Source organism: Gorilla gorilla, chromosome 10 (assembly GCF_029281585.2).
Source record: "Gorilla gorilla gorilla isolate KB3781 chromosome 10, NHGRI_mGorGor1-v2.1_pri, whole genome shotgun sequence".
Taxonomy (NCBI): domain Eukaryota; kingdom Metazoa; phylum Chordata; class Mammalia; order Primates; family Hominidae; genus Gorilla; species Gorilla gorilla.
This window is the reverse complement of record NC_073234.2, coordinates 122,214,575-122,241,956: the sequence shown is the minus strand read 5'-3', so window position 1 is coordinate 122,241,956 and position 27,382 is coordinate 122,214,575. Positions and strand designations below refer to the sequence as shown.

The following is a 27,382-nucleotide window of genomic DNA, read 5'->3' as shown; positions in this document are numbered from 1 at the left end:
TTGGAAAGAATGGAATGAGACGACCAGTACTAACACTATCGATTAAATTTCTCAAAGTCCCTCTGAAAGATAAAAGGCAGAGGCAAAGAGAGTTTAACCTACCTCTCTCTTTGCAAAGGACAAAAAGGAATTCAGCAGCAATTTGCTTGACTCCAAGGTCAACATGTGTCATGAGGCGCACCAGCTTATTTCTCACAGTTGAGCCAACTTCAGGTCGATTTGTCACATCCCTCAACGGTGGTAAAACCTGATGGCACAAATGCAAAAACCATCATCAATCGAGGCTACTAGAGTGAGTGAGGATGGTACAATGCAACTGGCCAGTCTTGTAATGTCTACTGGGGTTTGTATTATAGGAGCAAAAAAAAAAAAAAAAAAAAAAAAAGGTTAGCTTCCAAGTAAAACTAAACAACAAAAACCAGACCTCGAGTGATTTCATGCCTCTGATGAGGTTTCATTTGAACAGAAACATCTCTTCACTGTATCATCACACTATCCTCAAGAGAATTTCTGAGTTTTTGTTTATCTCAACACCTGGAATGCCTCAACTTGCCTCTATGAAAATCCATTTTGAAGTTTAGGTCAAGTTTCTCTTTCTTCCATGAAGACTTCCCTAATACCCTGAGTCATACTGATTTTTACCTTCTCTTGAGTCCTCCAACATTTTCAGTATAGGTTGAGTATACCTTATCCAAAATGCTTGGGACCAGAAGTGCTTCGGACTTCTATTTTGGGGGGATTTTGAAATATCTCGTGTTATACATACATCTGGATTAAGCATCCTTAATCCTAGAATCTGAAATCAGAAATGCTCCAAAATGACCATTTCCTTTGAGCATCATGTTGGTGCTCAAAAAGTTGCAGATTTGGGAGCATTCTGGACTTCTACATTAGGGACACTCAACCTTTATTTAATTAAAAAAACTGTACTTATGTTTTCTAGCTATTTAATTTTATAATAAAAATGGCTATTAATTTTTTAGTACTTTCTATGCATTAGTTGCTGTAATAGATGGTATATATACATTATTTATAATCCTCACAGTAACCCCGCAAAGGAGATAGTAACATCACTCTCATCCCTGTTTTGTATTAGGTTGGTGCAAAAGTAATTGTGGTTTTTGCTTTTAAAAGTAATGGCAAATAGACTGATCCCCAGAGGGCTTATGAAACTTGCTTAGTTTGTCTGTTAGTCTGCTCACTCACTCACTCATTCCCATCCACCCACATACCTTTCTCCTGGTCCTCCTCCTATCTCATTGGTTGCTTTGTCTCAGCCTCTTTTGCCAGTTGTCTTTTCTATTCCTGTTTTGTTAATGTTGGAATATTCAAGGGTTGAGTTTGTAGGCAACTTCATTATTTTTACTCAATTTGTGATCTCATCCAGTTTTATGGCTTTTTATAGTCTCTGCATCCTGATGACTCCCTAAATCAGCAGTCCCGAACCTTTTGGCACCAGGGACTTGGCCAGTTTCATGGAAGATAATTTTGCCACAGACTGGGGCTTGGTGGGTGGTTCCACCTCAGATGATGGATGATCTGTTCCACCTCAGATCATCAGGCATTAGATTCTCATAAGGAGCACACAACCTAGATCCCTTGCATGTGCAGTTCGCAATAGTGTTTGTGCTCCTATGAGAATCTAATGCACCAGCTGATACGACAGTAGGCGGCGCTCAGGCAGTAATGCTCACCTGCTGCTCCCCTCCTGCTGTGCAGCCCAGTTCCTAAAAGGCCATGGACCAGGCCCTGGGGTTGGGGACCCCTGCCCTAAATTATATCTCCATTGTTGATTTCTTCTTTTTTTAATCACAGAAATTATAGGATTTTACAAAGAGCTATAGAAACTAATAGATTTAAATAAGGGCAGAAAATATATTAAAATGGACTCACTTTCATTTTTTTAAGATAATTATATCTATGATAGATCTATATAGAGGATATTCAATCTAACACAATATTAAATACACTGCCACCACCTTACTTACACTTACAGACTGATTACAGAGCATATTAAAGTGTCCTGAAGTCATCCTGTTAACTAGGGCTTTTCAGGCTAGTGATTTTAGACTGGAATGTGCATTCCAAACACCTGGGGATCTTGTTAAAATGCAGATTCTGATTCAGTTAAGTCTTGGTGGGACCCATAACTGATTCCTTGTTTCTTTTTTCTAACCTTCTTAAATTTGTATGTGTACCATACAGTATTTTTTTTTGTAGTTTTTTTTTTTAATTTTTAATTTTTGGCCAGCCATGGTAGCTCACACCTGTAATCCCAGCACTTTGGAAGACCAAGGCAGGAGGATCGCTTGAAACCAGGAGCTCGAGACCAGCCTGGGCAACATAGCGAGACCCTGTCTCTACAAAAAATAGATAAATAAATAAATAAATAAATAAATAAATAAATAAACTATTTAAAAAGAAAAAAAAATTTTAATTGTTGTGGGTACATAGTAGATTATATATTTATGGGGTATATGAGATATTTTGATACAGGTATACCATACATAATAATCACATCAGGGTAAATGGGGTATCCACCATTTATGCTTTGTGTTACAAACAATCCAATTATACTCTTTTAGCTGTTTTGAAACTGTACAACAAATTATTGTTGACATCACCCTGTTGTGCTATCAAATACTACATCTTATTCATTCTATTGAAGTACATTTTTGTACCCATTAGCCATCCCCACTCCTCATTCTCCTGCCACTCCCCCATTATCCTTCCCAGCCTCTGGTAACCATCATTCTATAGGTACAATGTTGTACAGCAGATCTCTTGAACTTAATAATTTTACATTATTGAAATTTTATATCTATTGAATAATAACTCCCCATCTTCTCCACAGCCCCTGGTAACCACTATTCTATTCTGTGTTTCTGACCTCCAGGCTTTTATAGACCTCTTAAATTTAGCGGGTCCTAAGCAGGACTCTTGAAGTTCCCACCAAACCTGTTCCTTGTCAGTTTTCCATCTCATTAAATGGTAGGTCCATTCTCCCAATTGCTTAGTACAAAAACCTTGGAAATATCCTTGACTCCTCTCTTTAATATCTATCCATCAGCATATTATGTCAGCTCCACCTCTGAAATATACCCACAATCCAACCACTTCTCCCCACCTCCTCCAGTATTACCAAGTCCAAGGTACCAATATTTCTCTGGACTAATACCAAAGCTTTGTAAGTGGTCTCTGCTTCCATGTTGGTCACTCTCTAATTCATTTTCTACATAGTGGCTAGGATGATCCTTTGAAAGTCAGATCATGTCACTCCTCAAAGTTCTCCAGTTCCCATGGCTTCTCATCTCACAGTAAAAGGCAAGGTTCTTACAACTTCCGTACAGGATTCCACATAATCTGGCTTCCTACTACTTCTCCGAATTCATTTCTACTATTCTCCCTGCCTATGCTGTTACAGACACACAGACCTCCATGGACCTTCTTAAACATGCCAAGTAGTTTCCTGCCTCAGGTCTTTTGAATTTGCTTCTCCTTCTGCCCAGAAACTCTTTTTCTAGAAACTTGCATGGCTCTCTCCTTACTTTCTTCAGGTGTTTGCCAAAATGTCACTTACGGGAGACATTCCCTGACCACTCCATATCGCTAACCTTTAGCCCTCTCTTTTTGCAACACCTCCACCTCCTTACTCTGCCAGAACCTTCCTCATAGCACTTATCACCACCGGACATAGCATATAATTATCTGTTTACTTGTCTGCCTCCTTCCATAAGACCAAGTTCCACTGGGGCAGAGATTTCTTTGTTTTGTTTACTGCTCTCTTCCCAGTGTCTAGCATATTACAGGTGTTTAATGAATATTTGCTGGTTGAAGGAAAAATGAATTAATTCAAGAAGCTTTTATTAAGTGCCTTCTATTATATAAGCTAGGCACTGTGCTAAGAAATGAGGGCAGACACGAAGTCAAATAAGAACTTACTGTGCACCTATTATATCCCAGATCCTTTATGTATATATAATTTTACTTGATCCACTCAAATGACTTTCTTCTCTCTCTCTCTTTCTATGTCAAGTATCCACCATGTATCAGGAGATATCAGAGGCAGGGGAGACACAGCTATAAACAAAAATGGAAACTAAATCTCACAAAATTGAGTAACCTATCTAAAGTGTTTACGGAATCCATATTTCAGTCTCTGGCTGGGTAGAACAAAATGCTAGGCACAAAGTAATTGCACAATAAATCCTCACTACTGTGAACCATTATTGAACCATACTTAGTACATCTCCCATTTCTAGAAGAATGAAACATGTAACAAATGATTTCATGTAGTATATGTCTATAGTACCTAGAGTACAGAATCTATGAACAAAGGTTATCATGTAAAAATTTTGTTAGCTACATTTTTGGTTCCTTAAAACAAATTTTTAACAAAATTGTGTTGTTACTGTTATATACCACTCCCAAACTGCCTATGTATTTCCCCTAGAATACTACCTCCAACAAATTTTTTCTTTGACAAATCTTGTCCAGTTTCTTTTTCAAATCCCCCAAATACTCATTGCTTCTATAAGCCTCTCCAGAATAATACAACCTGGGTCAGTAATTTCTAACACTTGCTTTCTTTTCTACCTCCCAAACACAGAATATAGACCAATTTCCTTTGGGTATGCATGAGTTGGATTTAACCAGGTATTTACTACAGGGCATAATAATAAATCAAGGTTCCACTTACATTATTATCAGAGTTAATCATCTGTACTTTAAGTTCTGCCTTTCTTGATCATAACAGTCTACAGTGCATCCTCTTCAGAAGGAAAGTTGATTTCTGTATTATGCCTTGTACCTTCAGTTATCTTTTTACCTGTCATGTTTCATCTCCATACCTCTACTGTAATGTTTCTTGAAGACAGACAGTGGGTCACATAATCTTTTATAATGACACAAGATGTGGCCCAAGGCCTTCATATTAAGAAGTATTTAACTAATAGGTTTTTTTTTTTTTTTTTGGCTGTTCTGTTTAGAGATAGCAAAATCTAAACAGTTTAGGTGTACCTGGATCCCTTGTGGAAAAAAGCGAAAATGCAGAAAAAAAGTATTTTCATTTACTGTGCTTCACCAACTCCTCCTAGTCAAGGGAGAATGTCTTAAAATAATCAAATGTGGAAATGACCTTACTTAATTAATTAATCTTGCTTAAATCATTATTCATGCTTTTTGGGTATTTCTCTTCTTTCAACAGACTGTAAATTCCTCAAAGATGGTCTCTATTTTCTAATCTCTCCTTATCAGCACTACCTATTAGTGTTTCTAGATACAGTAAGGTGCTTACTAAATCTTGACCATAAATACAGAGGGAAAAAATGAATCTGGTTCATTTATTAGGGGAGATTCTATGTAGTGATAAATGAACAACTGGGTGAATGGTGGTACCACGTATTGAAATGTGGAAAGAAGAGGAAGAAATAGGTTGGAGGGATGAAAATCAAGATATTCGTTTGAGGTACGTTAAACTTGAGATACCTACTACACATCCAAGAGGAGGAGATGAGTCGGCAGTTCATTGTATAAGTCTAGAGCTTAGGTGACAGGTCAGGGCTGGAGATATAAATTTGAGAGTCATCAGCATATATGGATGATTTTCAAAACTGTGACTCTTGAATGAGATCACCATGGCAGCAGAGATAGAGACAAGACAGTATTGCCTTGGGGCACTCAAACATTTAGGGTTAGGAAAACGAGGAAGATCAGCAAAGAGGTTCTCTATTGTGTCCTAGAAACCAAGTGAAGAAAGTATTTCAAGGAGGAGGGAATACTTACATCAAATTCTATTGGAGAATTTAAAAAAAGAGACTTGAGAACTATTAGCTTTGGCAAAGTTGAGTTGGTGACTCTGATAAACACCTTTGCAGTGGGGCGGAAGGCATGTAGCCTACAGAGGGTTTAGGAGTCAAAAACGAGTAAAAAGAATAGAGAGAGTGAGTACAGAGAACTCTTCTGAGGACACTGCATAAAGAGGAGCATAGAAATAGAAAGGCAGCTTGAGAAGTGGGATAAGGGAAGGTGTTTTTGTTTTTAAGATGAAAGATGTGTTTGGGTGCTGACTTAAATGATCCAATACATTTTTTAAAATGATTACTATAAGAAGAGAGAGAGGGGAAATAAATGCAGGTGCAAAGTTAATGAGAGAGAAAGAGATCCAGGACAAATGCTGGCCACAGAAGTAGCAATGATTCATCCATTGTGACAGATGGGAATACAAGGGATATGGCAGTATAGATGCAGACAGATAGCAGATGCAATGGTGGAAAGATAAAATTTTTTCTTAATTTCGTGATGAAACAGGAAACAAAGTCAAGAAATGAGAGTGAGGAGAGGGCAGTAAGCATTGGAGGTGTGAAGAAAAAGAAGCTGTGAAATAGTCATCTTGGAGTTTGCTAAGGAACCGGTTGGGGCTGGTGGTCTTAAATTTAAAGTAGACTAGTCAAAATGGTTGTGTCATTTTCTCTTATCATGTTCAAGTGCTTGGTGGAGACCCAGAGTAGGAAGAAAGCTGGAGTTAGCCAGTTTGTTAGGTTTTGCCAGGTGAGTACGACTGAGGGAGCGCACAAGGTGCTAGTTAGAGATGTATGGAAAGGAGTGATTATAGTAATGAACTTCAGGTGGAATCTAGCCTGCGTAAGGAGAGAAGGCACAAGTGAGTGAAGAACAGTGGAAAAAAATGACAGACTGACAATCCTCCAAGGAAGAAAGAATGTTGGATTGAGGGTACTAAATAAGAGAAGGTGCTTGAAATTGGGATTTTAGAGGAGGCTAGTTTCAGGTATTGTTACAATCAAAGTCTTACACTTGTAGTCTAAGATATAATCTGAAAGTTTAAAAATCACCCTTATTTTTTCTTTTTCAACCCATATTCCAATCTATCAGCAAGTTCTGTGAGCTACTTTTAAGACATATTAAAACATTTAAAACATATCCCCAAGTATGAACTCTAACCACTACCATCCTACTCCAAACATGCAACATCAATTATCTTTTGGACTTGTCTCCTTGCATTCATTTGTGCTCCACTATGTCAATCTTACAAATAGTAGCCAGGATATCTTTAAGCATAAATAAGGTCACATCACTTCCCCTCTTAAAACACTCCAATATCTTCTCATCTCACTTAGAAGAGAATGGAAAGTCCTACAACGCCTGCTGTATCTGGCTCTTGTTACCTCTCTTTATCTACCACTCTCCCCCTTGCATATTGTGGCCTAGTCACACTGGCCTTCTTGCTTTTCCTTAAGTGTACCAAAGCATCCTCTTGTCTCAGGGATTGTGAACTTGTTCTCTCAGGGACATTCCTTTCCAAACATTCTCAGAGATACTCTTACTTTTCCACCTTTCTGTTCAAATGTCATCTCAGAGAGGTCCTCCCTTGTTACCTTAAAGTGTCTCCTTTCTCTTAAAATGCTTTACCTTTCTTCAGAATGCTTATCACCACCTGCCATTATATTTTATATTTGTTTACTTTTTGTCCCCCTCTCTACAAAATAAACTTCCCAAGGGGAAAGACTTCATCTGTTGTTCAATGCCCAAAACACAGCACACAGCAGATCTCGGGAGCATTTGCTGAATGAATGACTCAAAAAATACACACTTCTTGATTAAGAAGATTTCAAAGATTAAGACTGAGTTTCTGATTATCTGAAACAAAATCATTGTGAGAAAATTCAATTAATTCTATGTTTAAAATGCACATAAAAAGACTAACTTTGCAACGTAATATGCATTAAGCAGTTACCTGATCTTTGAGAAATTTTCGGATGTTTCGATGGGCTCGGGAACATTCGGTTAATAAGCTGAGAACTGGAGTTAGACCCTCTCTATAGCTGCTTCCCTATAAAAAAAAAAACCATATGTTTTTGAAATACATGAGTTTTGTTTCTAACAGTATTACTTTCCTTCATGTAACTGAGGACATCAATTTGTTTTTGAGGTGGGGACTTTTTTGTTTTTTTTTGTGAGAGGGAGTCTCCCTCTGTTGCCCAGGCTGGAGTGCAGCGGCGCAATCTCGGCTCACTGCAAGCTCCACCTCCCGGGTTCACGCCATTCTCCTGCCTCAGCCTCCTGAGTAGCCAGGACTACAGGTGCCCACGACCACACCTGGCTAATTTTTTGTACTTTTAGTAGAGATGGGGTTTCACCGTGTTAGCCAGGATGGTCTCAATCTCCTGACCTCGTGATCCGCGAGGTGGGGACATCTTATGTTACCTAAGCTTACAAACTATTTTAGAAATTATTTTCCTAAAAACATTTCCATTTTATCATCTTCATGTTTACTATTGCCTTTTTTGGTCCTTCCTGGATGTTCCTACATTTTCTAGGATTCCCATGGGCTTAGCCAAAGGGCTTGAATGAAGCAAAATTTTGGTGACTGGACTATGCTACCTTGCTGCCTTTTAATACAGATACCTGACAAAGTGAGTGATAGACCAGAGAATGTAAACAGCTCACAACAAATGGGAAATTGACAAGGTCTTCTTTTTTCTTTTTTTTGGGAAGATGTCTTTTAGGTATTATGAAGAGTATTTAGCAAGTTTTTGGGGGGATATTTTTTATTTCTAGGACTCACAAAGTAACAAAATGGAACAGTAATTACTTTTTCCTTTGTTTTCAAGCACTAGTCATAATTTTGGTGTTGCATGAACATAATTTTCAGCATTAAACAAATAAATTAACATGGCTTCAGCAATTTATCATATATTGTAATAAACTGCTTTCCAAAGTAAAAACAATTATGCAACATATCAGTCAGAAAAAAAGCTTAGATTTAAAAATCATGCTCTGTGATGTGTGTCTGTATGTATGGCACATTTATATTCTTTGGAAGCATCTTCCCAGGGCTTCCATTTTATCAGCCTTACCTTGTCTATTCTCTTCTCCATAAAATTGAGTAAAACATGAATGGCCTCCATATTCATACCATTGTATACCATGGTATTGTTTTTCAAAACTGTTTCTTTCTCAGCTGTTTTATTACTGGGCAGTTCATCTAGAGTCGTTGCCTCTTGGGCTGTTTCTTCATGGGTTAACGGACAAATGAGAACATCCAAACAAGAGACCGGAACATTGCTTAAAAGGTTGACTGCATTGCTGAAAAGCAATTAAAAAAATACAATATTTTAACTTGATTGAATAGTCCTTTAAAATGCAAACATAATAAGAAGTTCAAAAGTGACTTTAAGAGTCAATTAAAATATTTCTTTTCCAAAATGAGCCATTATGGACACTTGACACTTACTATGAGATAGGAAATAAAAAACTGTTTCAAATATATGTTGTACAAATTAGAAAAAAAACAAATGTTGAATAGACAGACACAATCACATGATGTCATGTCAAAAATGCTAAAATAGGAATTAGTGAGCTTTAAATGCCAGCTCCTTAATTTTATTATGGCAACAATGCTAGCTTTGCATTTCTTCCCTGGGATTTTAAATCCTTTTGTGGATCCACTGGTGTTTTATTATTCCTTAGATTACAACATAAAGCATTTGAGAAGCACTGAAAATAAGCAGCTTATCAGTAGCAACAACAGTAAACCAAATATGGTAGAATTAAGTTTTATTCTTTCTAAATGTAGAAAATACAATTTTAAAATCATCCCAATTTTTGTAAGACATATGCAGAAAAAGGGAAATGGAGTTTTTTCTCTCTTTCTTATTATCAGGTCTCTAAATGAGTTAATATAGCTATTTCTAATCTCTAGCCCCTAGGCCTTTCAGCTGTGTATTAATGAATACACGAGACTGGGATGCACACCAGTAGGGGGAACCCAAACCTTATATTTTTGGCATTCCCTAAAAACCTTGTTCTGTTGTTCAGTGTACAAAAGATTAAAATGACACTAACAATTTCAAAATTAGATATGTTCTCAACAAACATATTTTCTTCCATGAGTTATTTCACATTCTTTCATCTAAAAGGAGTGGTGGTGTTCTGGGCTAACTGGCTCTTATATGCCTGTGCCTTAGAACTTCCTGATCAACAATGGAAAGACAGGCATTTTATTTCCTAGTGACAGAGAAGCAGATCTAAAAATAACCACATCCTGACTAAAAATAAACTCCTGCAAATGCAATTTAAAAGTCTAACCACTTGGAAAGCAAATTTAGAGCTTAATCTATCTGATACTATCTTAATTTAGACCAGTAGCTCCTTCTACTTTAGATTATAGCGACACCCTAAAAAATAAAGCAAAACAAACAAAAAAACAAAGAAATAGAAATACAAAAATTTTTCTTTCCTCTACCCTGAATTGTGCTCCACTTCCCCAAGAATGAATATTTCCTTTCTTTTTATATTATGGAAAAATAAAAACCAGTAACAAGTCAGTTGAAAAGTTAGACAATGCAGAACAGAAAGTGGTAATGTATAGGGCATCAAAAAAATGAATCAAGAGCAAAAAATAATTTAACAAGTCATATGAACAAATGGTTCCTAGTAAAATACAAGTTATTTGGTTGCCCTCACTAAAACCAAATACTGCTGCTGCTACTGGTGTTATGCACAAAATCTCTATATTTGGTTATTGGTAAATAATCAAAGGTGGCTGAAATACAAGCTTTCCCCAAAACTTTCTCTTAAAACTTTTTTTTGCAAATATCTGTAGTTTATCTTATCTATAGTTCAGAACGTTTTGCTTCTATCTTAAGCACTTAGAAATTGTTACCAAATAATACCATAGATTCATTGAGAATAAAAGGGGGGAAATAACTCTACCTTAGAATTATTTTCAAAAACTGTATACAAGCCATTCTGAAATGTTATGATTTTTTCCCTAAACATCAGGCAATAGGCTCTTAAATACACTGACCGTATGATGCTCTGAACCTACCAGAGACCAGATTGAAAAGTTTAAGATGGGTCATTTCATTACAAAGGAATGTTTCCCCTTTAAATTCGTTTAAAGTAAGCAGTTTCCAGGAATTCAGTAAATTTAAGAAACCAAATGTAGAGTTTGATTCAACAAATATTTGGAGGTTTTAGGCTTTTCAAGAAAAGTTCCCATTTTCTTATTTCTTATTTAACTACTTGGTTTCCAAACAACTACAAAATTAATTTTCTGGCTCACTGTGTTTGAGCTATTCTTTTTAAGTAAGGAAGGCCAGCTTTTTGAGCTCTGTCACTTCTCTGACAGTTTTATTTGTGGTAGAAGAGTGTATGAAATTCTCCAGCTACCAGGAAGTCAGTGACTATGCACAGATCTGCACAATAGTGTTTGCATTCCTACTCCAGGGGGTAGAAATACTGTGTATATTACACTCCCCTTTTCAGCTTCCTAGAGATCATTAATCACTGAGACATGACATCCTCCCGCTCATGCTCCCAGCCCCCTCCTGATATGCAGATTCAAAAGCAAGACCTATTTAGAACTCCTTAATGCCCTGATTAAAGCCTTGTCAGTTGTGGGAGAGGAAAGGCAATCTAAAATCTAGTCCTCTGTGAATCACTGGACAAAAACATGAAATTACAATGAAGAACATGATATGGCACACGTAGAACCATAGCTGTTAATAAATCTTGCTGGTCAAATGTATCTTCTTTATATTTGGGGCTTACATATCTTTTTTCAAGGCTGTAAAGTCTATGTAAATGAATCTTAAAATCTCCAAAAGATTTTCCTTTTGCCCTCTTTATTCACTAAAAAAAATTGTTTTTGAGATAGAGTCTCTTGCCCAGGCCAGAGTGCAGTGGCATGATCACGGCTCACTGCAGCCTTGACTTCCCGGGCTCAAATGATCCTCCCACCTCAGCCTCCTGAGTAGCTGGGACCACACGCACATGCCACCATGCCTCTTGCTAATTTTTTAATTTTTAGTAGAGACAAGGTCTCACTATGCTCCCCAAGCTGGTCTCAAACTCCTGGGCTCAAGCAATCTTCCTGCCATGGCTTCCCAAAGTGCTGGAATTACAGGCGTGAGCCACTGCACCCAAACCCCTCAAAATCTTTGAAAAGTATTTTTTTCTTTTGTGGTAAGAGCACTTAACGTAAGACCTATTCCCTTAGCAACATTCTAAGTATACAATACAGTATTGCTAACTATAGGCTCTGTTACACAGGAGATCTCCAGACCTTATCTTGCATAACTAAAACTTTGTATCTTTTGACTGACACCTCCCCATTTACTCCTCTCCCCAGCCCCAGATAACCACTATTCTACTATCTAGTTCTACAAGCTTCACTATTTTAAACTCCTCATAAAAGTGGGATCATGGAGTATTTGTCCTGTGCCTGGTTTATTTCACTTATCATAATGCCCTCCAGATCCACCCATGTTGTTGCAAGTGATGGGATTTCCTTCTTTTTTTAAAGGCTGAATAATACTCTACTGATTCTGCTCTGTGTGTGTATACACACATTTTATCCATTCATCTGACTGATAAGACATTTAGGTTGTTTCAGTATCTTGGCTATTGTGAACAGTGCTGTAATGACCATGTGATGAAAATGCAGATATCTCTTTGAAACAGTGATTTTATTTCCTTTGGATATACTCCCAGAAGCGGGATTGCTGAATCAAATAATTCTATTTTTCATCTTTTGAGAAACCTCCACACTGTTTTCCATAATGGCTATACTAATTTACATTCCCACCAACAGTGTAAAAAGATTTCCTTTTCTTCACATCCTTACCATCGATTATCTTTTGTTTTTTGAGGTTTTTTTTTGTAATAACCCTTCTAACAAGGTATGAGATGATATTGAGGTTTTGATTTGCATTAGTGATGTTAAGTACCTTTTCATGTACCTGTTGTCTGTTTGCATATCTTCGTTGGTTAAATGTCTATTCAGGTTCTTTGCCGATTTTAAAATCAGGTTTTTTTTTGGCTATTAAGAGTTTTTTAATAGGTTTTAGATATTAACCTCTTAAGGTATATGGATGGAAAATACTTTCTCCCATTTCTTAAGCTGCCTTTTCATTTTGTTGACTGTTTCCTTTGCTGTGCAGAAGTTTTCTAGTTTCATGTAATTCTACTTGTCTATATTTGCTTTTGTTGCCTGTGCTTTTGGTGTCATACCCAAGAAATCATTGCCAAGACCAATGTCCGTAAGCTTTTTCTCTTACATTTCCTGCTCCTGCTCCTCCTCCCTCTTTTTTTTTGACAGGGTATTGTTCTGTTGCTTAGGTTAGAATGCAGTAGTGTGATCACAGCTCATTGCAGCCTCAACCTCTCAAGTTCAAGTGATCCTCCCACCTGAGCCTCCGGAGTAGCTGGGACTACAGGTGTGCCACCATGCCTGGCTAATTTAAGTGTTCTTCTAAGAGTTTTATTGTTTTAGGTTTTACATTTAAGTCTTTAATCTATTTTGAGTTGATTTTTGTGTATGATGTGAGATAAGGATTCAATTTCATTCTTTTAGTGAAATCCAGTCTTCCCAAAACCATTTATTGAAGAGACTAATTTTTTCCCCATTGTGTATTCTTGGCACCCTTGTTGAAGATAACTATATATGCATGAGTTTATTTCTGGACTCTTTCTTTTGTTCTGTTGGTCAATATGTCTGTTTTATGCCAGTACAAAAACTGTTTTGATGACAAAGTTTATGGCCTTGATTATGGTAATACCTCTCAGGTGTTTACTTAGAATTCCAAACTCATCAAGTTGTATACATTAACTATGTACAGCTTTTTGTATATCAACCAAACCACAATACAACCATCTGAAATGATTCAGGCAACGAAAAGAACGATCCCCGACCAGGTGTGGTGGCTCACACCTGTAATCTCAGCACTTCAGGAGGCTGAGGTGGGTGGATCACCTGAGGTCAGGAGTTCGAGATCAGCCTGGCCAACGTGCTAAAACCCCATCTCCACTAAAAATACAAAAATTAGCCAGGCATGCTGGCGCGTGCCTGTAATCCCAGCTACTTGGGAGGATGAAGCAGGAGAACTGGTTGCACCCAGGAGGCAGAGGATGCAGTGAGCCAAGACTGCACTACTGCACTCCAGCCTGGGCAACACAGTGAGACTCTCTGTCAAAAAAAAAAAAAAAAAAGATTTTCAGATGTAAATAAATAATTTTATTTAATCTAACTCAATCCAGTAATTATTTATTATTTACTTGTGCCAGGCACTATTTCAGGCAGGTATCACAAAGAAAATAAAGAAAAAATTCCTGTCCTCACAGAACTTATTCTCTGGCATGGACAGAAAAGTCAATAAAAATTTTTTAAAGTTAATTAAATAATATGCTAGAAGGTGATAAGTGCTCTGGGGGAAGAACCCATGAGGGTAAACTAGTATGTATGGGTTATACTTTTTTTTTTTTTGAGAAACAGTCTTGCTCTGTCGCCCAGGCTGGAGTACAATGGCGCCATCTTGGCTCGCTGCAACCTCCGCCTCCTGGGTTCAAGCGATTCTCCTGCCTCAGCCTCCTGAGTAGCTGGAATTACAGATGTGTGCCACCATGCCTGGCTAATTTTTGTATTTTTAGTACAGACGGGGTTTCACCATGTTGGTCAGGCTGGTCTCGAACTCCTGACCTCGTGATCCGCCTGCCTCAGCCTCCCAAAGTGCTGGGATTACAGGCGTGCGCCACTGCGCCAGGCCGAGTTATACTTTTAAATAGGATGGTTAGGGAAGGCTTCACTGAGATGAGTTATTTAAATGACTTGAAGGGATTAGAGAGAGAGTAATGTGACTGAGGAAGGAGCATCAGAGGAAGAAGAGTAAAAGCAAAGGCTCTGGGGCAGGAGCAGTGGCATGTCTGAAGAACAGTAAAGAAGTTGGTGTGGCTGACCCACCATACATAAGAGGAGTAGGATATGACATCAGGTAGATAACAGAGAAGACCAGATTGGTCTTGTAGGATATTATAACTTTAGATCTTATTCTGATGGAAATGGAAAATCATTCATTGCAGGGTTTTGCATGATGAGATCCTCTTAACTTAGGTTAAAAAGGTCACTCTGGCTACTGCATTGAGGACAGTCAGTAGGCCATCAAAGGTAAGGGAGAATAGTTAGAATGTTACTGCAATAATTCAGGTGAGTGCACAAGGTATTAACAGTGAAGTGGTTCATTCGATACATAATGAAGGATTTCCTGACAGGCTAGTGTGGAGTGTGAGAGAATCTAAAGTTCTAGCCTTAGCAAGTGAAAAGCTGGAGGTGCCATAAACTGAAAATGGGAAACACTGCAAGAGAAGAAGCTTTTTAGGGGGAGGATAGAGAGTTTAATTTTGGATGTTAAGTTTGGGGTGTCTAGTTGACATCCAAGTGGAGATGTTAATAGGAAATTAGCTAGGTGAGTCTGGAGTTCAGGGAGGGAGATCAGGGTTACAGAGGGATATAAACTGAAAAGTCATCGGCATGTAGATGGTATTTAAAGAGAAGACTGTATTCGATCAGTAAAGGAGTGAGTGTGGATTAAAAGACTATGAAAGCAGAGACTGGAGCACTCGATCAATCATTCAGAGGCTGAGGAGTAGACAAAGAATTTACAATTAGTTAGGTAAGAAGAAAACCAAGACAGCATGGTATCTAAGAATGGAGTGATGATCTGTGTCAAATGATGCTGACAGATCAAGTAAGACGACTGAAAAATGTCCACTGGATTTAACAACACAGAAGTCACTAGTGACCCTAACAATAGCCATTCTGGTGGAGTAGTGAGGCTAAAAGCCTCGGTGAACTGGATTCAAAAGAACAGTAGAGGAATCAGATAGTCACCACTTAAAGGAGTTTTGCTGCAAAGAACAAGAGATGACTACAGCAGCAACAGGTGGGGAAGCTTCAAGAAAACTTTGAATGGAAAGACCCCTGAATGCTACCCTCAGTGAAATACCTTTTAACCCATAGTGACCAGGTCATTGTTCTCTAAATGTGCTGTAGACATACTCTCTTTTCTGTATTTGTCCATGTTTTCTCCTGGCTAGAACATTTTCATTCTTTAAGACTAGCTCAAACCTCACTTTATTCATTCAACAAATATAATATTTGCTATGCCTTGTGCTAGGTGCCAGGTATAAAAAAGAAAATAAACTCCTTTTTGTAAGGGAAGGCAGCATAACATAATTAGTAAAGCACTGGGTTTGAATTCTAGTATGCCTTAGGCAAATTATACAACCTCTTCTAGGCCTTGTCCTACCTCTAAAATAAAGGAGCTTAAACTTACCAGGTTGATGTGGGTATTAAATGAAGAAAGGCATGCAAAGCATTCTGCCTGGCACATAGTAAATGTCAACAATTAAGGAGCTTCTGAACAGCAGACATATTCCACTATAAGAGGGAATAGCAAAAATTTGGAGGAATGAGAGATTATGGTACTTGTGGGGAACTGAAAACAGGTTCCTAAACCTAAAGCAAATGATAAGGCCTCTAAAGGAGGGGTCTTAGTAGGTAATAAGACCAGAAAGGTCTATTTATGTATGTATGAAATGGGGTGGGGACATTATAAAAAGTCTTGTATGTTATGATAAGGTAACTTACTAATGACCTTAAACCAGAGTTGTGCTGGCAGAGGAATAGATGCAGAAGCCTGATTACAGTGGGCTGAAGAATGAATAGAGGGTAAAGCCATGGAAACGGTAAGTACAAACCAGTAGTCTGCAAAGTGAGGTAGATGCAACCCTGGAGGTACATAAGATGATCTACTGGGTGTGGGAAGAAAAGAGTTCTACTTTTTTTTTTTTTTTTTTTTGAGACAGAGTCTCGCTCTGTCGCCCAGGCTGGAGTGCAGTGGCGCAATCTTGGCTCACTGCAAGCTCTGCCTCCCAGGTTCACGCCATTCTCCTGCCTCAGCCTCCCAAGTACCTGGGACTACAGGCACCCGCCACCACACCCGGCTGATTTTTTTGTATTTTTAATAGAGACGGGGTTTCACCGTGTTAGCCAGGATGGTCTCGATCTCCTGACCTCGTGATCTGCCTGCCTCGGCCTCCCAAAGTGCTGGGATTACAGGCGTGAGCCACTGCGCCCGGCCGAAATAGTTCTATTTTTATTATTTTTATCTAAAAAGTTGAAAAGAAATTAAGCTTTACTAATATTTTATAAATGAATTGACATTGGTACCCAGACCTGAACCATAAATCAAATGCTCCCCATGTCACAAACAAATGCAAAGTATCTTGAGATACTTTGAAAGAAGTATTAAAATTGAGAGAAGAGTTAAAATTCCATGTTACAGAAGGGTAGCAGTGATGTCCTTCCTTCCTGGTCACTCATTTGCTTTCTTCATTGGTCATATTACAATTTACATATGCCCAGTTAACTGGGTTTATATATTATATCCAGTTTTAACTAAACCAATTCTTGTAAAATGAACAAACTGTTTTAAATAATTCCTATAATACAAAGACACCAACATTGAAGATAATAAGTAGTATAAGCAAAGGATAAGAAAATGGCAGAGCCTTTTGTATGCCATTATCATGAGTCAAAACAAGGACAATCCAAACAGATCTGACAAGAAACTAGTTTTAGAAAAACTGGAAATTATCTGTAACATGAATTCACAACTACTACAATACTAAGGAGTCTTGCCTTAAGTACCGTATTAGTCCCATAAAGGAATAGCTGAGACTGGGTAATTTATAAAGAAAGGTTTATGTGGCTCACAGTTCTGCAGGATGTACAAGCACAGCACTTGTATCTTACTGGCTTCTGGTGAAGGTCTCAGGAAGCTTACAATTATGGTGGAAGACGAAGGGAGAGCAGGAGTATCACACAGCAAGAGCGGCAGCAAGAAAGAGGGGGAGAAGGTGCTAGGTTCTTTTAACAGCTAGATCTCGAGTGATCACAGAGTGAGAACTCACTTGTTATGGGGAGGACAGCACCAAGCATTCATGAGGATCCACCCCCATGACTCAAACACCTCCCACTAGGCCCACCTCCAACATTGGAGGTCACCTTTCAACATGAGATTTGGTGGGGACAAAACATCCAAACATATCAAGTATATAATGTGCCCACAGCTATTAGCTAATGATAGTTCAAAGCCACCACAATTAACAAGGTACTTAAATAGTAAGTGTGCAGAACATAAAGAAAAACTTCTGCTATTTGATAATTTTTTTTTTCTTTTTTTGAGACAGAGTCTCACTCTGTCACCCAGGCTGGAGTGCGGTGGCGCGATCTCAGCTCACCGCAACCTTTGCCTCCCAGGTTCAAACGATTCTCCTGCCTCAGCCTCCCAAGTAGCTGGGATTACAGGCATGCGTCATCATGCCTTGCTAATTTTGTATTTTTAATAGAGACAGGGTTTCTCCATGTTGGTCAGGCTGGTCTCGAACTTCTGACCTCAAGTGATCTGCCCACCTCAGCCTCCCAAAGTGCTGGGATTACAGGCGTGAGCCACCACGCCCAGCTGATAATTTTGAAAGTTTGTGGCAGGTTAATTTTAAAAATCTATTTTAAAATATTAATCTCTATGTTATCCCTTTTTATTATTTGTATATAATTTCATTATTTCGTATGTCAGTTTAGCAGCATATATATAAGGTATATGTAAATAAATATACTTGAGGGTGTATTCAAAAATTTTTATTGATTAGGAATATGATCAAAATATTTAGAGGCTAATGGCACACAAAACAGTGTCAAAAAACTTAGCTGTGAAGGGAAGGGAAGAAACAGGGTCATATCTCTGAGGTGACAAAGATCCGATAAAAGATTTTTTTTCCTCACAAAAGGGATAGATCTCAGCATGTCACATATTGAAGGGATAAAGCCCAAAGAAGAGACTGAAGAACTAGAGGAGGGGTTCAATGCTGAAATAAGGCCTCAAGAGGCAGAAGAAAAAGGTGTGGGCATTAACCTTGGGCAGCGAGAGAGCCACTTAATTTCCTGAGATTGACAGAAAACAGGAAAGAACAGGTACATTTTACAGTACACTTATAGGTAGGGATGGGGAATTAAGGGTTTAAGAACGATCCTGCTTGACAGTTTCCAATTAGCCTCTTAAGAGGTCAGCAAGATCATCTATCTATCCATCCCTTCATCCAACTAACATTTATTGAGCATTTACTAAGTATACCTGTTCTAGGTGTTGGGTATATAATGGCAGAGAAGACAGACACAATCTTCACTCTTTTTAAGCATAATTTTTTTTTTTTTTTTTCAGACAGAGTCTTGCTCTGTCTCCCAGGCTGGAGTGCAGTGGCCCCATCTCAGCTCACTGCAATCTCAGCCCCCCAGGTTCAAGCGATTCTCCGGCCTCAGCCTCCTGAGTAACTGGGACTACAGGTGCCCGCCACCTGCCCATCTAATTTTTGTGTTTTTGGTAGAGATGTGGTTTCACCATGTTGGCCAGGCTGGCCTCGAACTCATGATCTCAGGCGATCCACCCGCCTTGGCCTCCCAAAATGCTGGGATTACATACAATTTAATGAAGGAGAGAAACAATAAACAAGTGGAAAAATAAAAGATGAAGATTATTTCAGTTAGTGATAAGTACCACGAAAAAAATAAAGCAGATGATAAGATAGTGACAAGATATGTGTGTGTGTGGTGGCAGGGGGCTGGGAGGGAGTTCTTAATCTAAATTAGGCAGTCAGGGAAGGCCTAACTGAGGAAGTGACATTTGAGCTGAGTTCTCAGTGTCAAGAAGGACTCAGCCTCTTAAAGATCTAGGAAAAGGGTTCCACGCAGTAGACAGAGCAAGTGTAAAGGCCCTAATAAGGAATCTATGTCTAAGGAAGAGAAAGAAGAGCAGAGTAGCTTGAATACAAAGTCATGCAGATTGTGGAATGGTAGGCTCCTGGAGGCAAAGGGAGGAAGTGGCTCCATGCCATGCAAATGTGTTGCTTGATAACAGAAAGATGGATGCTGTCGGGGCAGAGAGTTCCCAAGGTGAAGGCCAATGCCTCAGATCCAATTCCATGGATTCATCCAATACAACACAACCAGAGATGGTTTCCCTCATTCAGAAGTTACTGGCATATTGCCATGATAACAGCATTTTGCCCAATTTATTAGGCAGAGACTCTGACACTTTAGCATGATATTCTGCCCTGAAGTCTTGTTGAAAGGGTTTAGATTTAATCCAGATGTCAGGCTTCAATGGCCATGCTAAGATGTATTTGAAGGCTTTAAGCTCTCTCATAATCTCACAACCCCTACACCATGTTGCCAGGCCACCCCAAATATCCATAATAAAAACTAAGTAAAAACATGTTATCTTCTGAGGACAAGGGGGTGCAGAAGGCCTTTAGAGAGTTGCAAAGGTTTGGTAGAATCATATACATAGGATGAAAGTGGGAACTGACCAGGGGAAACAGATTTTCTACATGAGACTGCATATCATAAACACATGCACAGTGATTAAAAAAAATTTTTTTCTCTTAATCCTTAAGACAGAGAAGAGCCATAAACACCTCTGTGTGCAGTGGAGATGGAGCCATCTGTCAGGTTAGGTAAAACTTTCCCTTAGGGCTCAGCAGCCTGTGGAGAAAGAAGGTGGGCTGACAGATCTAGGGTTGAGTGCTTTAAGACTGGCAGGACATGGTAATGGAGTGGAGCAGGTTGAAATGGTGAACAAATGTTTTAGAATAGAGATGGAAGAAAGGAAATCTATAAGAGGACTTAGAGATAGGAGAAAAAGGAATCATCAGAGGACTAGAAGTCTGGAAAAGGCCAGGACAGGTATCATTTGAGCAAGGAAGACTTTCTTCATCATGACAGACCATAGTGACGTTGCCCTTTGAATTCTATTAGCAATTATTATTTGAATAATTAATTTACTGGGAAACTACTAAAAAAAAATCTGTGATATCTCTCTATCCCTGTCTCGAACTGTTATTTAGCTTTCCTAACATTTATGTCTTTTCTCCTTATAAAAAAATTAAAGCAGATGATAAGACAGTGACAAGATATGTGCATGAGGGGGAGGGAGGGTCTTAATTTAAATTGGGCAGTCTGGGAATTTAGTCTCCATGTTCCTCCAGGTATGCATTGTGAAGTCCTCTAAGACCAGTGCTCAGCTATAGTTCAGAAAACATCTGTTCACCTAGATGACTGTCATTTACAGAGAGTCAGCTTAAAGAGCTAAGAGCTTTATGATTCCAACAAAACCAATCCAAACCCCTTCTCAATCTCTCCAAAGTAAATTATCCTTTTCTGTACAACTATATAAGCTTATTCATGTCTAATACCGCACTCATCAAAACAACTCTACCTATTTACTTACAAATCTGTCTTATCTATTGATTAGCGAGTCATGGAGAACAGAGACTGTGCTGTATTCACCTTTGTTACTCAACATAGTGCCTAACACATAGTAGTGCTTAATTAATAAACAAATGAAATCAATTTTCAAACATTTATTAAAAGTCTGCCTTGTGTAATTAGAAGACAGTATTGTTAAAATGTTAATACAACCCAAAGCATTCTATAGGTTCAATGCAATCCTTATGAAAATCCCCATGACACTCTTTTTTAGAAATAGAAAAACCCACTTTAAAATTCATATGGAATCTCAAGTGACTCAATAGTCAAAATAATCTTGAAAAAGAACAAAGCTGCAGAACTCACACTAACCCATTTCAAAACTTACTATAAAGCTACAGTAACCAAAACAGTGTGTTACTGGCCTGAAGCCATACAGACAAATGAAATAGAATAGAGAGCTCAGAAATAAACTCTCACATATATATATTCAAAGGTTTGGTAGAATCATATATACAGGATGAAAAAGAGAACTAATCAGGAGAAACAGATTTTCCACATGAGACTACAGATCATAAATACTTGCACAATGATCCCCCACCAATCCTGCTGCCAAAAAGTTTTCTCTTATTCCTTAAGACAAAGAGGAGCCATGACAAGATTTAAAGCAGGCATTTGCTTTTTGAAAAACACCTCTGTGTGCAGTGGAGAAGATGGAGCCATCTTAATGAATAAATGAAAAGAGTTACGGAGAAGGATGGTGGTGATGGTTGCACATTATAAACAGAACCACCAAATTGTACACTTAAAAGATGGCAAATTTTATCACTGTATTTTACCACTATAAAAAAAACTGAAAGAAAAAAAGACTGCCATGTTTAAGGCATTGTATTTAGCACTGTAATAAGGTGTTATTAGGTAATGTATTATGTACTATATTGTCCCCTTCAATATGTGAGACAAAATGAATTAGTCTAAACAAAGAAACAGTAACAAAAAGCTTTATAAATACCAATGTACTCAGTGAGTAAAAGAAAACGAGATTGAGAGCCTAAAATAAATTAAATCAAATCTGGTCCTCCCCTCCTCTCATCAGCATATAGGCCATCCTGATTTCTTCCCTTCTCTCCAAAATAAAATAAAACCACAACCACATGCCAACTTTTTTGGGCTAAGTATTTATGCATAAGCTTGTTGATTATGGACTGGAGTGCTGAAAATACTTTCAGGTACATAGAAATGAACAGAATTAGGATGTCCTTCAATGGAGCAAAAAAGGTGGATCATACCAACAACCTACCTGTTACCATTAAGTACAGACAAAAGAAAATGAAAGAGAATAGATTTTAAAAGCCATATAAAATGTTGATTAGTGGAAATGAAGGTGAAGGTCTGCTGTCTTTACGAGCTAACTCATTTCATCTCTATGTCCATGTCCTCTTGACTTCTCTGAAAAAATTGCACTGTCTTACAAAGACAACGTATCAGAAAAAGCTGCCAGGCTATTTTTTTAACTTACTTTTCTCCTAAAGCACCTTTATAGGCTCCTAACATGCATATATCATAGAACTTATCTGGCTTCAGAAACACTTGGATTAAAAGAAAAAAGATGTCTTTACACGATCACAGGATAAACATAGGCATAAGTTCCTAAACAGCGTATCAAAATCAACAAACAACTTTTAAAAAAAGATTTAAAATAACCAAATATTCTAAAATCCAGTATGTTTATCATAATACTAATAGAAGTAGCACATCAGTGGCACAGTGGCAGTGGTGGCAGCAGCGGCAGCAAGTGCCATTTACTGAGTATTTTCTCATTGCCAGGGAAGAGGTGCTTTATGAACCTCTCATTTAATCATCATCACAACTCTTTGGGTTTGATGATAATGCACAACCATACACTATACTACCCAGGGTTACCTATTTCATTAAACTTTTCTTTAAAGCAAATCAAAGTGTCCAAAAAAAAGCAAAAACAAACTTAGAAAATAACTTTCAAAAATGGAATTTGAGATGTTACTTTGAAATCCTTTAAAAAATTTTTTATGCTTAAAACACACATACAGAGAAAAATTGTTTTCAGGATCACTACAGAAGCTTCCTAAAATAGCACTTTGAGGTTAGTGCCATTTTCATTGTATTTAAATGGATTAGCCTAGAGTCATTACTGCTCAAAATGATACTAATCACTCTAATTCTGATTAAAGGAACATGCAAGGCCATTCCAGATAAACTGTTAAGTCAGCAGCAACCTCAATCTCCCAGGAAAGCCTCTGAGAAATACTCATAAATCCTGTCTGTGGCTCTAGGCATGCTCCTTATTTACAGTGAAGCCGATAGGTTTTTATCAAAATAACTTTTAAGACAAAAGCAAATTTAAGGAAAAAAGCTAGCATTACTAAGGAAAATAAATATGACTTCTTTAAAAAATTTTTATTTTAAAAACCTCTATTACATAGTTTTGCTCTCTTTCAACAAATACTGGGTGCTGCATCAAGATATTAAATTCATTATTCAGAGAAATCTTTGGCAATGTATTTGTGACTAGTATAGCAATTTTGGTCAAAGTGCCTTCCTTTCACATCCTTGTATGATTATTTTACTTGTGATATCTGACTTCTTAAAAAAAATCAATTTACTCTTGGGCTTATAAGAGCATTTTCTTTTAGTTTTAGGGTCTAAATTTCTAGTGTCTCTTAATTATGAAAAAAAATTACAGTGGGTCAAAATGTTTAATAAAATCTTGTTAGGATATGATTTATTGCAGTTAATCTGACTTTTTTAAAGGTACTGTCTTAAGAAAACTAAAGGAATGTTTGATTTGTAGCTACAGAAAAAAAATTACATTTTTTAATCAAGAAAAACAGTCTTTTGACAGGCTGCAGGGCAGGGAGTACACTGAGATAACCTACCAGCAAATTCAGTACAATATCAAATAATAAGTTGCTGATCATAACTAAAATAATATGGATTTAACTGAAAAATAACAATTAAGCATATGTTTCATTTTATACTGTGGCTGTGTTTCTATAGTTTTATTTAAGCCGTATTTTGGAAAACTGAATATTTTAAGTGTTCAAAAAGGAATTTCTACTATTAAGAACAACCCTATGTTAAATTCTTTGTAGTTAATGCCAAAGTAATTTGTTTGCAGATATGAGTTTATTTGAATTGTTTAAAATGCCATTTGTATTCATATAGAATAAAGCATCATGAGTAGTATCATGATGAAGTCAGAACTCCTGTTATTGTAAATCTGATCCAGGATGGAAAGAGAACTGGAAAAATGCATTAATTCTTATTCAGTTGTTCTCAGAGTACGATAAATTTTTACAGCAGTCCGTTAATAGTTCTAACGGACAAGTCGCAAAATTTGAACTATTTTATTTATTTATTTGAGACAGGGTCTCGCTTTGTCACCCAGGCTGGAGTGCAGTGGCGGAATTTCGGCTCATGGCAACCTTCACCTCCTGAGGTTCAAGAGATTCTCCCACCTCAGCCTCCCAAGTAGCTGGGTCTACAGGCGTGCACCACCACACCCAGCTAATTTTTGTATTTTTAGTAGAGATAGGGTTTTGCCATGTTGCCCAGGCAGAACTCAAGTGATCTGCCCGCCTCAGCCTCCCAAAGTGCTAGTATTACAGGCATGAGCCACAGCACCCAGCTGAACTATTTTATATATTTTATTTATTTTTAAAATTAATTAATTAATTTTTTGAGATGGAGTCTCACTCTGTTGCCTAGGCAGGAGTGCAATGGTGCAACCTTGGCTCACTGCAACCTCCACCTCCCAGGTTCAGTGTTTCTCCTGCCTCGGCTTCCCGAGTAGCTGGGATTACAGGCATGTGCCACCATGCCCAGCTACTTTTTTTGTATTTTTAATGGAGACGGGGTTTCACCATGTTGGCCAGGCTGGTCTCAAACTCCTGTCCTCAAGTGATCCACCGGCCTTGGCCTCCCAAAGTGTTGGGTTTACAGGCGTGAGCCACCACACCTGGCCTATTTTATATATTTTAATGCTAGACACTATGCCCTAATTCTTACAAGTTTTTTTAAAAAATAAAACTATCATTGCCAAAATATATACTTTTTGGTAAGTACTCTTCAAATGAAATTAGTCAGAGTACTAGTTAAGTGTAGTAATTAAAAGCAGGGTTTAAATCCCAGCTCTTTCACTTGTTAGGGCTGTATAATCTCAGAGAAATTGCTTGATCTTTCTATGCATCAGTTTCCTCAACTAGTAAAAGGGAAAAATTGCAGAATCTACCTTATAATGTTGGCATGGTGATTAAAGAAGTTAATCGTTATAAAGCACTTAGCACAATGCCACAGAGTAAGTGTTCAATAACTGTGTACTATTATTGTTGTTCTGGATAAAACCAAGAACAGTAACTATTTGTGGCATTTGCAACAAATGCCAAATTCTCTTCTCCTGTTGAGCCTCAATATAACAAAGTGAAAAGGGGCAGAATAAAAATTTCTCATCAGGGCATAGTAATGATTTCCATGATAATGATTTCTGACCTACCAGATACCTGATTTACTGTAGTATTTTCACTTTCTTGTGCTTATAACAATTGAAATTAGATGCATAAAACCAAGAACAACTGATGATGTCCTTCACTGGGATATCAATACAGAGCTTACCCACCTGTGTAGCTCTTCTGTTTTGTCTTCAGTTGGACCTACGATTAGTAAACAATGACGAAGGACAGCTGCCATTACACGGAACTGATGAGAATCACTCTATGGCAAATAAAAAAGAGAGGAAACATTGGGGGTTGAATGCCTGAACAGTGGGGTCTGCTACTTTACTACATCTCTTGCCCACCCCAAACAAGCATTCTTATACCATACATTTTAGATGGCAGAATATCCTAGAAGAATTCCTGAGGCAATACTAAGTAAATAGTCACTATCTCTTATGAACAACCATAACCACTTCCAGAAATGCTGACCTAGCCACTCTCGTTTACCTTCTTAAGATTCAATTCCGCTAGAGACTTTTTTTCATTTCCAAAAAGCCTAAATTCGTTTTTTCTATGGTACACTGTTGCAGTTTACTAACCATTATAAAAGTTTCAACAGATGTGATGTTACCAGGTTATTTCAGAGACTGGTTGTACACCCTTAAGAAAAATGTCTCATCTCTTAACTTTCAAAGCAATAAATCCACGAACTTCATTTTAATCAATCTTAATAACCTAATTCCCCCAGAACTACCAGCAAGTAATGAAAAACAAGTGATCTCCAATGTTTACTCATTGGCAGTGGTATTAAAGAGACACAGGGAGTTAGAGGCAAGAAGACAAACAGTAGGAAATAAACTAAGCCCTGAATACTCATTTGGTTTACTTCTTCATTTTTAGTGAGCTCTTGGGCCATTACACCTGCTTTAATTATCTGCATCAAAGTCATATCTTTCTTCTTCCAGATTTTAACTAATTAAGAAGACATATGAAATTAGAGACAATTGTGATAGAGAGCCTGGATATGCCATATTTCAGGAAGACTCCAACTACCTCAAAAACTACTAAAAAATTATAAAACTTTTTTTTTTTTTTTTTGAGATGGAGTTTTGCTCTTGTCGCCTAGGCTGGAGTACAATGATGTGATCTCGGCTCACCGCAACCTCCGCCTTCCAGGTTCAGGCGACTATCCTGCCTCAGCCTCCCGAGTAGATGGGATTACAGGTGCCCGCCACCACACCCAGCTAATTTTTTTTTTCTTTTTGTATTTTTAGTAGAGACAGGGTTTCACCATGTTGGCCAGGCTGGTCTTGAACTCCTGACCACAGGTGATCCACCCGCCTTGACCTCCCAATGTGCTGGGATTACAGGTGCCAGCCACTGCGCCCGGCCAAAACTTCTTAATATATCATCGATTTCAAGTCCATGTGAAGTGATATGTTTTCATAAATTATACACATATATCCTATATTCATATATAGAACTCACATAACCCTTCTAGGAAGATGTCTCTCCTAAAATCTAGCAAGCAATTAGGGCACACTTTCACAACTCATAATGTGGACAATAACATTTTAAATATAACATCATCATGTATAGAGCTGGATGAGAAGAGGGCCTCAGTGGCCTAACTGAAATAAAGGCACTGCACTTGGGGTCAGGACTCTAGATTGGCACTTTAGACAAGTCATATAGTTTCTCTGAGCCTCAGTTTCCCCACTTGAATCTCCAAATACTGGAGGGTTCTGTCAGGGTTACAAAGGATTAAAGAAAATGATATGCATAAAAG

General features: G+C 37.9%; 1 protein-coding gene across 11 annotated transcripts in view; it reads right to left on the bottom strand.

Moving 5' to 3' along the window:
- RIC8B (RIC8 guanine nucleotide exchange factor B) overlaps positions 1 to 27,382 on the bottom strand; it is a 107,433-nt gene that overhangs the window by 35,535 nt on the left and 44,516 nt on the right. For all 11 annotated transcript variants that reach the window (XR_004071939.3, XR_004071940.3, XR_008670575.2 and 8 more), the window contains exons 4-7: positions 25,776 to 25,870; positions 8,877 to 9,105; positions 7,754 to 7,849; positions 103 to 247 (exon numbers count right to left, since the gene is read on the bottom strand). Coding sequence is in view for 7 of the 11 variants with exons in the window: in XM_019038903.3 (XP_018894448.1) it covers positions 103 to 247; positions 7,754 to 7,849; positions 8,877 to 9,105; positions 25,776 to 25,870 (565 nt within the window). In the remaining 4 variants the exon portion in view is untranslated. The remainder of the gene's footprint in view (positions 1 to 102; positions 248 to 7,753; positions 7,850 to 8,876; positions 9,106 to 25,775; positions 25,871 to 27,382) is intronic.